This window comes from Macrotis lagotis, chromosome 2, assembly GCF_037893015.1.
Source record: "Macrotis lagotis isolate mMagLag1 chromosome 2, bilby.v1.9.chrom.fasta, whole genome shotgun sequence".
Lineage (NCBI taxonomy): Eukaryota > Metazoa > Chordata > Mammalia > Peramelemorphia > Peramelidae > Macrotis > Macrotis lagotis.
In genome coordinates this window covers 325,537,296-325,550,146 of record NC_133659.1, presented here as the reverse complement: position 1 = coordinate 325,550,146, position 12,851 = coordinate 325,537,296, and the positions used below count along the sequence as shown (strand labels likewise).

Below are 12,851 nucleotides of genomic sequence, written 5' to 3'. Positions count from 1 at the left end.
CGAAACCTCTCAGGGAAATCTCAGGTCACAATGGCATTACATATCATGGACACTGAGCTAATGATCAAAAGACAAAGTTTCATGATGTAAAGACTAACAGACTACCTTCTGTGAGGGGGGTGGGAAGAGGAAAGCAAGAATAGGGGAAAATTGTAAAACTCAAAATAAATAAAATCTTTCTTAAAAAATAAAATAAAATAAAAAGACAAAGTTTCAAATCACAACAATGATAATAACACTAACACTGTTGAGACTTTGAAGAGGTTATTTTGCATCTTGGTTTCCTCATAATATTTGCAATATTTTCCTTTATGGGTTGCTCTTGGGTTGGGGGGGCAGTGGAATGTTGGTAAAACTTTGAGCATTAAGTAATTGGGGAGGTTATGAGTGGTCTACTTAGTTTAGCTTAGATTTGCAAAAATCTCTCTAATAATTAGGGCTATTTGATGGGGAAGAAGTCGGTTACAATACTCCTCTACCCAACCAACCATAAGTTATATATTATATGTCCGGAACTATTCTATGTGCTGGGAAGAAAAAGGCAAAAATGAAATGATTCTTATCCTCAAGGGTCTTACATTCTACAAGAAGAGATCCATGTACTCATAAAATTTGTATAAGCCTATGATTCTGTCTTCTGTATTTACCTAGTCGTGTGTATGTGTGTGTGTGTGTGTGTGTACTCACATTGGCAACAGAGAAGTCACCAATCTTTGTTGGTAAAGAGAGTTTCCATGCCAGAGGTTTCCTACATAATGTATAAAATTAGACTCTAAGACTTCTCCCCTCTAGCTGGAGCCAGGGGCTAGAATCTGAGAGGTACCACAGGTGAGCTGAACCTCAACCAGCATAGGTCAAAGGACCAAGAGTCACCAACAACCTTGTTGCTCGTGATGGGGAGGTTGACATTCATGGTTACAAACTGCCTGGGACACATGGGGCCTTTATACACTTCCTTGAATGAGTAAATGGGCTTTGAGGGACTGACCAGAGAAACTTCAATGTCAACCATTTCAACCTTCCTATGGAAAATCCATTGTGAGTTGCCATCAGCCCCAGCACCACATACACACAGTTGGGGCTTCACAAATGCTGTAGTTTCATTGATTTAGAACTGCAAGTGACCTTTACAGAGATTGGGAAAAAATTAAGCAACTTGCCCAAGGTCACGTAGATAATGAATGATAGTCAAATTTGAACTTAGATCTCATCACTCCAAATACAGAATTCTTTTCCAAAGGCCCTTTGTGTTTATTGAATGTTTATTGAATGATTGTTTGGATGGATGGAAGGATGGATGGATGGATGTTAGATGAACTCACAAAAGAACTTTTAGAATCAAGATGGGTAAACTGAGGACTTCCTCCAGTATTTCCCAAAAAGGCAAATTTAATGAGAGAAGTTTCTGCCTCTCTATACTTGCTAGATTTTTTTTTGACATTTTAAAATTTAAACAGTTCTTCTTTTGCTTTTTAAAAACTACTCTTTGAACTTCTTTCTCTCCAGGTTCCGTCTCACTGGACCAGAGTCTAATCGTAGCTCCATTGAGGTAAGATTTAAGAATCTCGGGTCTCAGAGAATGCACCTGAGCCTCCTCCCCACCTGCTGCCTTGCTGCCTTTGTGCTTGTATGATTATATCTTCTGCCTCCAAGTGTCCCTTTCTCACTTTTTCTTTTCTGCTCCAAAACTCTTTTCTTGCTTTTTTCTCCACCCACCAGGCTAATTTGCTCTTTAAAAAAGAGATGTACAATGTCATTCAGGGAAATCTATGCAAGGACTTTTTAAACAGAATATTCAGAAGGTTGCTAGAGAGCAGTTATTCTCAGACATTTCAAAGCCCATTAAAAAAATTAGTTATGAGCTAAGCTTCTGGAGTTAAATTTATTCACCAGAATCCAAAGGAAAGGGGAAAATGGGCATTGTAAGTCATTATTTATTATACTTGCTTTTTGAAGCATTTGAATCAGTTTCTTGGAGTTACTTGGAATAAGACTACCCAGACTCTGGGTGTTTTGGATGCCTTCTGAAGCCAGGTACCCTCCCTCACCCCACCAGTCTCATTGTTTTATGTTTCTCTCCTCCCTGTAACTGGAAGAAGATCCAGTGATCAAAGAAACAATTCAGAAGCCAACCTAGAACTCAGTGGTACTTTCTAGAAAGACAAACTCTTGGGTTTTGACTTTGTTGTTGCTTCTGATTTGAACTGTAGACTCATTAGTTTGGACAACTAAAGGGCCAGCTTTTAAAATATAGCCAATTAAATACTTGGGAAGGGTAACTTAGGTGATTTACCTTTTTGAGTTTGAATCTAGCCACCAACACTTCCTAGTTGAGTTACCCTGGACAAATCACTGAATCTTATCTGTAAAATGAGCTAGAGAACAAAATAGCCAACCATGCCAGTATCTTTGTCAAGAAAACTTCAAATGGGGTCTCAAAGCTTAGATCTGACTGAAAAATGACTGAACAACAAAGGTTTTCTCATTATGAAAATAGCATCTTAATAACTTAGTCAATAATTTCACAGCATGCAAATCTAAAGAGTTAAATTTTCCAATGACTCTTCCATATTTTATACCATGTTTCCCCACCATTCATGACAAATTGGGGCAGGGGGAGGCAATGGGGGTTAAATGACTTGCTCAGAGTCACACAGCCGGTAAGTATCTGAGGCCACATTTGAACTCAAGTCTTCCTGACTGCAAGGTCAACTGTCTATCTACTATGCCATCTGCCTCTTAACTTGCCTAGCCCAAGTCACAGGGGCTATTTCTAGAGCCAGCATCACCAGGTAATGGCAGAACTCTCTCAGGGTCGAAGGAAGAGAGAGAGTTAAAATTCTAGTTGAGGCAGAAGCTGAAAACTAAAGAAGGTGTAGAACCTTAAGGCCAGTCAAGCTCACCTGACAAGTAATGTAGACAAGAGGTTCTTTCTTTTTTAAATTTGAATTTTTTTTTTTTTGCAAGGCAATGGGGTTAAGTGACTTGCCCAAGGCCACACAGCTAGGTTATTATTAAGTGTCTGAGGCCGGATTTGAACTCGGGTCCTCCTGACTCCAGGGCCGGTACTCTATCCACTGCGCCACCTAGCCGCCCCAAGAGGTTCTTTCTTACATTGGTCACAGGTAATATAAAAACAATCATTTCAAGCATCCTAGCGGAATGGGAACAAGCCTGAATATGATGGCCGCGGCATTGGGTATCAGGTGCTAAGACGTCAGGCAATGGATTTTTTTTAATTTGCTTTAAGACAGAGGAAGGAAGAGCCTGAATTACAGGTTAGAAGAATCACTAGGAATAGCTAGGTGGATAGAGCACTGGCCCTGGAGTCAGGAGGACCCGAGTTCAAATGCACCCTCAGATAAGTTATAATGACCTAATTGTATGACCTTGGGCAAGTCACTCAACCCCACTGCCCTGCAAAAACGAACAAACAAACAAAAAAGACTAACTAGGGAGTAGCAGTCCCAGAAGCCAGTAATACCATTGTTGTGGGTGGATGATTAGAACCCCAGGAATAACCATGCAGTGGGGAAGACAAGTCCAAGGGTCCCAGAGGACACAGGTAGATTTCTGTCCTATAGAAAGGAATCATTCCTGAACTCAAGTGGAATTAAAGCAGATGGAGGCTTTGAAGGAGGTTCATTGCACTTAAGTGATTTCCCCCAGGTAACATAGCCAGAGTTGAGACTTGAACCCAAATCTTCCTATCTCTAAAGACTGGCTCTATCTTCTTCCACCGCATTCTTTTTTTAAATGATATTTTATTTTGTTTTTTCCAATTACATGAAAAAAATCGTTTTCAACATTCATTTTTTGATAAGATTTTTGAGTTCTGCTTTTTTCTCTCTCCTTCTCTTCCCTTTCCCCTCCCCTTAACAGTGGGTCAAACATGTACAATCATTCAACCACATTCTATCACAAACCATCCCTTCTTCATGCTTCTGACAGACACATGGGATGGACAGACTATTGAAAAGGCCCCATAACGCCTTTTGTTGTTCAGTCATTTTCAAATTCTTCATGATCCTAGTTGGGAATTTCTTGGCAAAGATATTGAAGCGATTAACCATTTCCTTCTCCAGCTCATTTTTCAGATGAGGCAACTGAGGCAAATAGTGGTTAAATGACTTGCCCAGGGTCATCCAGCTAGTAAGTGGCTGGATTTGAATTCAGGGAAATGAGTCTTCCTGACTCCAGGCCCACACTCTATGAACTATGGCACTATCTAACTGCCTCACATTCGTATCACAATTATATAAATTTACAGCGGGAAGAAGCCTTGATCTCCTTCAAGGCCCCATTTTACAGATAAGGAAACTAAGGTATAGAAAGGTAGGGATAGAGCGCAGGATCACGCAGTCTGTTAGTGTCTGGATCAGCATTGAGCCCAGGTTTTCCTGTCTCCTAATCCAGTACTCTTCTCTACTGTGACTACACCGTGCTGCATCTTTCCCAACGAATCTTTACCCAGATCAGAACTGAACGAGGACAGAAACTTGTTTGTACAACATAAGAATTTCACAGTCTGCAGAGCTGCCTGCTCATTTGATTTGATTCTTTGTTTTAGGTCCTGAGATTTGAGAACATTTTCTCTTCAATCCTTCACTTTGGAGTCTTCCCATTAGCCAATGGTAAGTGAGGGTTGCGGCCAGATCCTTTAATGATCGGGACATCTTAAGGAGCTGTGCGACTCCTGGAGATCAATAAAGCATTTGGGAATAATTTCTATTGTCCACCCCAAGGCTGCTACTCACTGGGGCACTAGTATTAAACCAGACTAGGATAGTAGCAACCAGCACAGAGATTCTTAACCTTTTCTGAGTCATAGCTCCCCTTGACCATCTGGTAAAATCTTTGTGTTCCTAATCAGAATAATTTTTTAAAATTCATAATTGAAGGAAATGCTAAATTTCAATGAGAAGTTAGTAGAAATGATTTTTTTTCTCTTCAAAAATCACAGACCCCCCCTAAATCTACCCACAGATTTGATATCAGAGGTCTGTGACCCTAAGGTCATAAATCCTGGAATTTAAGGGTCAACTTCAAAATTTGACTATGAAATGAATTAGGGATTAGGCTAGGCAGCACAGTGGATGGAGCCCCGGCCTTGGAGTCAGGAGGACCTGAGTTCAAGTGTGACCCCAAATACTTAATGATGACCTAGCTGTGTGGCCTTGGGCAAGCCACTTAATCCCATTGCCTTGCAAAAAAAAAAAACTTAAAAAAATAAAATAAAATAAGGATTAAGTCCAGCCTTCATTGTTACTAGTAACCATATCGGCACCCTAACAGAAAGGATAGTCTATAGTCAATATAGGAAGACATACAATTCTTATAATGGTATAACAAATAATAATGTAATACCTACCATCTTTTGAGGGGAAATTCTAATCTGAATCAACAGGAAGGAAACTAGATTACCCTCCCAATCTTACAAAGCTCTGCTTAGAGAGTGAAATCATGGCAGCCCCCATGCAAAGACCAGAATTCATGGGTGGCATTGACATCCTCAGTTTCAGTGATTGCCAATCTTGGTCCTTCAACTGGCACACAATTGCTCTGCAATTTGCAACTAAGGGGCATTCATTCAAATTGTTCTTTATTTTAAAGAATAAGATGTTCTCAGAGCCCATGAATTTGGGCCTCGGCAAAATGTAAATTGTGCTTTTAAGTGAGAAAAGCAAGCTGTCGGATTTTCTTTCCTGTGGCCCAGATGTGCAAAATTGCAGACGCTTTCAGTTAAGTAATAGTGGATCGGTTTAAAAGTTCTGAGTTTTCTCACTGGGGAAGTGTTGATTCAAAAGACTTAAAAAACAAAACAGAAAACCCACCTCCTGACAGAGAGGTGATGGTCTTGGGGGTGCTGATTGAGACATAGTTTAGATATGGCCAATGTGACTAGAGATATTTGGTACAGGAATTCTGTCTTCCTTGCTTTCTCAGTAAGGCTGGAGGGAAAATGGGAAAGAAAGAAGGCAGACCCGAAAAATTAAAAATTCAATTAAAAATTTAAAAAATAAAAGCAGAAGAAACAAGATTAAAAGACAAATGTTTGCAAAGTAGCTATTACATACCTCTGTATCTCTGAAGTTTTTTTTTTAATGTTTTGTTTTGTTTTTTAGCCAGACTACAGCAAGGTTTTCCATTGCCTAACCCACATCAGGTCTCTCTTGTCAATTCTGACATTGAAGTTCATAAGGTAAGAAAACAACTTTTGCATGGCAGAATCACAGAATAATCCTGAACCTTCAAAGTTCAAAACCCTAGGGGTGATCATGTCCAATGGATAGATGCTCAACATTCTAGTTCCTGCCTTGCTAGTTATTATACTTATGATCTTTGGCAAGTCTAAATTTCTATGGGCCTCAGTTTCCTCAGGTGTAAAATGAGCAAGATGGGTCAGATGACTTCCAAGGTCCCTGCCACAGCTAAATCTTTGGTCCTATGATCCCAGATGAGGGGTCATCCAACCTCCATTTCAACATCATGACACCATAGATTTCAAATCTGAAGAAATGGGTTCAAATCGCAGCTCTTCCCTTTGATTCCTTGGTGATCTTGATCAAATAAACCTCCTACCTACCTCATTTTTCTCCTCTGTAAAATGAAATGTCTGAGGTCCCTTCAAAGTGGAGGTTTACAATGCCACCTACATAAGTAACCTAACTTTCATGGACTTCAGATTCCCCATCTGCAAAATTATACTAGATTACTCCCTGTAAATCTATCCCCATATCATTTTCATGAATAGGAACTACTTCCTTCCTGGAATAGTCCATTCCATTGTTGGACAACTCTATTTTTAGGACGTTTTTCCTTTTAATTGAACCTAATTCAATCCTCCTATAACTTCTACTCATTGGTCATGGAATCAAGATATAAAAGCCTGATCCATTTCCAGGATAACATCTTTTCAAATATTTGGAGACCACTGATACTAGCTGTTCAACCCTTAGCAGCTCACCAGCCTTCTCTATTATGTAGTTTCCTTCTCTATAAAGAAGGGTTGTTTGAATAGTCCCAGGATTCTTGTCTTTTCTATGGGGCCCTAAATCCTTTGGCAATATATTAAAGCCTATGGACCTCTCATCAGAATACTATTTTCAAATCCATACAATAAAATACAAAGGATTACAAAGGAAAGCAACTCTATTGAATTCATTGTCAAAATATATTTTTCAAGTTCACAAAACCCAAGATCTGAACCATCTCTAAGGTTGCTGCCTGCTCTGACATCCTATGATTCGTGGGATCAGAAGTTTCCAGCTGGGAAAGATTCCAGATGCCATCTAGGCTACCTCCCCAACTCTCATTCTTTTTATAGGAAAGGAAACTGATAATGAAAGACGTTATACCATTCACCTAGGGTCCCGCACACAGCTACTGATCTCTCAGGTGGGATTTAAACCTTAGGTCTTCCCAATCCAAAAAAACCCAGCAATTTTATCAGCTCCCAATTTCTCCCTTGAAATGTTCAACTCTAATTGGAAAAATAAAATAAAATAAAATCACAGAAATTTACAACTGCTCTATGAAGAGCATTTGGAGTGAGGTAGGACTAAGTAGTCAATCTGATGCCACCTAGTGGCCGAATCCATTCACTGCATGGCACAAGAACTGGACTGGTCTGAGCAACTGCCATGTGAATTTTCAACATTTCAGATAATCAGCATGGAGCATCCAGTGATTTGTTACAGCACCATTGTACCCCAGCTGTCAACCTAGAAGGGACCTCAGAGGCCATCTAATGGAGCCTCCTATGTTACAGCTGAGGAAACTGAGGTCCAGAGAGTTTTAGAACTCATCCAAGGTGCAGCATCCAAGTTCCATTGGCATCAAATCAATTATTCTTTCCATTAATACTTCTAATTCTCTTTACCTAGCTTGTGGCCTCGGGCAAGGCGCTTAACCCCATTTTCTTGCAAAAAAAAACAACAAAACTTCTAGTTCTCCAAAGGCTGGGGGCATGGAAATATTTTCACTCCTCTGTAGCCAACAACAGAAAGGGCAATCTTTCTAAAATTTAATAAAAGGCCTCTAAAGAATGGAGCACTGGAGCTAGAGCAAGAAAATCATGAGTTCAAATTCTGCCTCAGACTAGATGTGTGATGCTGGGCAAATCACTTAATCTCTGTCTCAGTTTCTTCATTGGTGAAATGAGGATACTAATATCACCTACCTCCCAAGGGTGGTGTAAGGATGAAAGGAGATTATATACAATCATCAAAAGCACCATTAGATGCAATTCACAAGCAAGTTAGGGCAGCAATCTGGTGGTGTCTTTGGTCCTCTTCAAAAAAAGGAAGGACCAACAACAACCATGATGTAAAGTCTCAGTCTTATTATCAGTACTTGTACATAAGTAATTTGTTCTTAGAAAGATACTAGTAAGTATTAGAGGCAATTTGATTTGATTTGATTTGATTTGAACCCAAGCCTGTGTCCATCCACTATAGTACTCTGACATGGAAAGCAATGAGAGGAAGAGAAACTAGAACTGGGGGTGAGAGTGGAGAGCTGGGTTTGTGTTTCTATCCCCATCACTCCTAATCTTACTGAAATACCTAGAGAGCCACTGAGGGTTTGACTGTAAGCTCAACTCTATTTCCTCAAACTCAAATGGAAACAGATCTGATGGATAAAGTCAGTTGACCCCAGAGTCCAAGCTGCTGACTGAGGGGTGAGACTCTGAGACTAAGTTCCCCTTATCAATCCAATCTCAGGTCCAGTCTTGATCTTCCACTGTGCTTTTTTATTTAGATGTGTGTGCATTATATTCTCTACAAAATGGGGGGCAGTCAGGTGGCACAGTGGAGTTCAAATCTGACCTCAGACACTTAATAATGACCTAGCCATGTGGCCTTGGGCAAGCCACTTAACCCCATTGCCTTGCAAAAACCTAAAAAAAAAGTTTGGTGTATAAAATGCAAACTCATTGAGGGTAGGGCCTATTGCTCTTTTGTCCTTGAATCACTAGCATTTATTACTACTATATACTATATATTAGTACAATCTACTTTTGTCCTATATATGTATATTATCTATGTATAAATTCATATGATTTATATATTTACTATATAACATTATGTTAGATATTATATTAGATTATATATTATATTAGCTATATTACATTATGTTAGCTATGATATTATATTCTTATATATAGTATTCTATAATAAGTGATCCTGATTAATAGCAACAATTATAGCTAGCATTTATATAGTGCTTTCCCATTTACAAAGTATTTTGCAAATCCTTTCACATAGGAGCCTTATAACAGTCCTAGGAGGGAGGAGATATTATTGATCTCATTTTACAGAGGAAGAAACTGAGACAGGAAAAGGTCTAGTGACTTGCCCAGGGTCACACTGCAAATAAGTGGCACAAGATTTGAACTCGGGTCCCTCTGAGTCAGATACAGCACGTATAGGAACCCTAAGTCCTTTGTTGATTGACTGTTTAAATGATCTGTAAATGTTGTTTCTCCTTCAGGGTTACCTCCTGATATCTACTGACCTCAGGTACTACCCTTTGTGGAGGAAACAGAAGGTCAGAACCTTCTGAGGATGCTCACAGCAGACCCTGCCCGACTCCTGGATTGGTTGTTTTTAATAGGAACAGGAGAAGAATAATCCATAACCCCCACCAAGACTGCTGTACCTCCAAGGCTGGGAGACAAGGGAAACATGGTGATGAGGATGGACGTGATTTCCTTCCTAGTTTTTAAAGACACTAAAGAAAAAGGGGGCTTGGGGAGACTTGCAATGACGTGTGTATTTACGGATGAATATGTGTTCTGAGTGTATGTAGATGTCCGTTCCTGGGGCCATGAGGCTGATTTATAAAGTGGGTCCAGAGGATGGAAAGGCTTGGGAAGTCATCTGGGAGCTGCAAGGCTGCCAGTTCTGTTGTTCTCCACTTCATTTAGGATTTTATGTTTTATACTGCATATTTTATTCTCCCTTTATTTAAATAAAATCTCTCCTTCCCATGCATGCAGTTCTACCTACTTTGCTATGAGAAAAGAGGAGAGTCAACACTGGGATGAATCCCCAGTTTCAGATTGTGCAGGATTTTGGAGGATGAACAAGTTTCCAGACTGTCTTGGCCTTGCTTCTTAAAAATCTTTAAGTGAGAGATACCAGATTTAGAACCAGAGAAGCTGTGATCTTCTAAAACAGGACCCTCTGCCAAGGGTCATTTGGATATTTATAACATCATTCTCAGGCTATATTTGGCCAAATATTGAATTAATTCACCCCTAAAAAAAGCCCTAGGTTTTTTTGAATTTTGAATTTTGAGACTGGCCTGCAGTTGTTGCCTTGGCAGCGCCAGACCAAGACAGCGGGCGGTCAGAGGTTCCCTGCCCCTACTCTAAAAGATTTGGCCCTGGTGAATTTTATCAGATCACATGGTATAGTATAAAGAGTGATGGGTTTGGGACGGCTAGGTAGTGCAGTGGATAGAGCACCGGCCCTGGAGTCAGGAGGACCTGAGCTCAAATATAACCTCAGACACTTAATAATTACCTGTGTGGCCTTGGGCAAGCCACTTAACCCCATTTGCTTTGCAAAAACCTTAAAAAAAAAAAAAAAAAAAAAAAAAGAGTGATGGGCTTGAAGTCAGGAAGACCTGAATTCAGACACCTCAGATACTAATAGCTATGTGTACCAAATGGAAGCCACATAACTTATGTGACACAGGTTTCTTCATCTATAAAAGGAGAAGACCGGATAAGACGGTCTCTGAAGTCCCTTCCGATTTATGATCCTAATCACAAAGACTTGGATTTATTTAATGCTGGCCCCAAGGAACAAACCTTCAAGACTGTTCCTGTTTAGGCTGACAAATGTATCAGTCCATCTATCATCTTCATCCCCTTGTATTGGAATATTACAATGTCATTAGAACAATGAATATGATGACTACAAAGAATGCAGTTGTGTGCCCTGATGCAAGTGGAGATGAACAGAAGCAGGAAAAGGAGAGAAACAGTGATGAAGACGTGACCACTGAGGTCTGAACCAGCTTTAAATCTAGGGGCCCTGGTGCAAGGTCTCCGGTCTTCCAAGTGAGAAAGGGAGATCAAGTGGCCCCCGGGCTCTCTTTCAGGTCTGATCAAGAATCCTGTGATCATCTATGAACAACAGCAAAACAAAACTGAATCCTGGAAGATAAAATGACCAAGCTTGGCCCCAGGGAAGACCCACCCAGCCCCCTTCCAGCTTACTTCTTGGCTTAGGTGAGGGACCATGGGTGTGAAGCCATATATAATCGTTTTGCTTAATTGTTAAGGGATTTTTTTTTCTTTTAAATAATGGATTGGGTTCTGGGTGAAGAAAGAAAAAGCATTGGTAAGTGTAGGATATTAAAGAACAAAGACTAGCAATAAAAATTTATTTACCAAACTATCAATCATGATGATAAATAAATTTTCATTGCTAATCATAATTAGATGAACTCTATTTAAATGAATTATAATTTTTGTAAATAAATTTTTGTTGTTTTTGCTTTTTTGTTTTTTATCATCTCAAAAAGTTTATAATGGAGAAAAGAGAACTTATACACAAATGAGAAAAAATAAAATATATGAAAAATAAATATATGGTAATGTGGTGGGGATAGGGGGACCCCTGACAACTAACTGGGAGAATCAAGAAAGACTCTGCTTAGCAAGAACTGAGCCTTGAAGGGAGTTGGGGGTTCCAAGAGGCAGAGGAGAGGAGAATCAATATTCATTGCAGACAAGTTAGGACTCAATTGGAGGAAGCCTCAACTAGCAAGTTTTACACCTGAGCAGAGGCTGGAAGTATGTAAATATGAGGTATCACAAACTGAGGGGTAAAACAATAAGGTCATCCCCAGACTGCTTAGTTATCCAAAGCTTTCAACCTTTTGTGGGCTGCATTGTCACTAGGTTGGAAGAACAAACCTCCCAGGTCTTCTTAGCAAAGGTTTGAGGGGGACAAAAATGTTTTTGCAATTGCTGGCAATGGAGATTGAGAGAAGGAAGCCAACTCTTCCTCAGACTCTGTCATTTATGACTAAAATCAAACAAATAGCTAAAATAAGATTATGTCCTTATAGTGTGTAAAGGATGGGATGTGGGGAACAGAAGAGAACACCTCGATTTTCCCCCTCAATGAATTTGTCACAACCCCCACCTTCATTTCCTTGCCCGTAAAATGGGGGTGATAAGAGTAGCTTCCTCCCAAAGTGGTTATGAGAATAAAATGAGATACCAGCTTGCAAATGTCTAAGTGTATTATAAAAGCTTATCATCTTCATCAATCATCCTCCCTAAAAGAAAGTTATTGGAGTTCAGAGATGCATTGTCTGTCGTTATCCTACAGAATCAGAGAAAACCATGACATTAAATGAATGATGCTATGACTTGCACATTATGTTGATTATAGTGAGGAGAATGTTATGTAAAGATTATCCTTCTTACTGCCTTTTCCAGAATCGTCTTTACCCCATTATCTTATTTAATGAGAAATAGGACTTTTGGTGATGACCTAGATGCTGTGGGAGTTCTTGGTCTTATGGGTATTCCCTCCCATATAGCAAGGGTTAATAAAGAGAAAACCTATTTTTATACTTCTAAGAACTTCATACTTCCTTATCTTTGTTAACTCCCTTTTTGTGACTATATCAACTGGGTAGGGAGCAGAGGTTTTTTGATAAATGCTGAACAACTAATCCTCTGAAAAACAAGATGTCCCCGGACACTTTAAAGTATAATCTGCCTTATTAATATTTTCTCCATTATTGTCTTAGGTCAGGCCAATCAACAAAATCAAACCCTGATTTGTTCTATATGTTGATTTCTGAGGTATAAATGTTCA

General features: G+C 39.6%; 1 protein-coding gene across 2 annotated transcripts in view; it reads left to right on the top strand.

Annotated features, from left to right (window-relative positions):
• Positions 1–11,558, top strand: part of BPIFC (BPI fold containing family C) — a 42,131-nt gene extending 30,573 nt beyond the window's left edge. The window contains exons 13-16 of one of the 2 annotated variants that reach the window (XM_074220827.1): positions 1,507–1,549; positions 4,571–4,634; positions 6,126–6,202; positions 9,496–11,558. In XM_074220827.1, the coding sequence (XP_074076928.1) occupies positions 1,507–1,549; positions 4,571–4,634; positions 6,126–6,202; positions 9,496–9,567 (256 nt within the window). In that variant the 3' untranslated portion in view covers positions 9,568–11,558. The remainder of the gene's footprint in view (positions 1–1,506; positions 1,550–4,570; positions 4,635–6,125; positions 6,203–9,495) is intronic. The other variant, XM_074220828.1, reaches the window with a different exon arrangement.
• Positions 11,559–12,851: the final 1,293 nt, after the last annotated feature.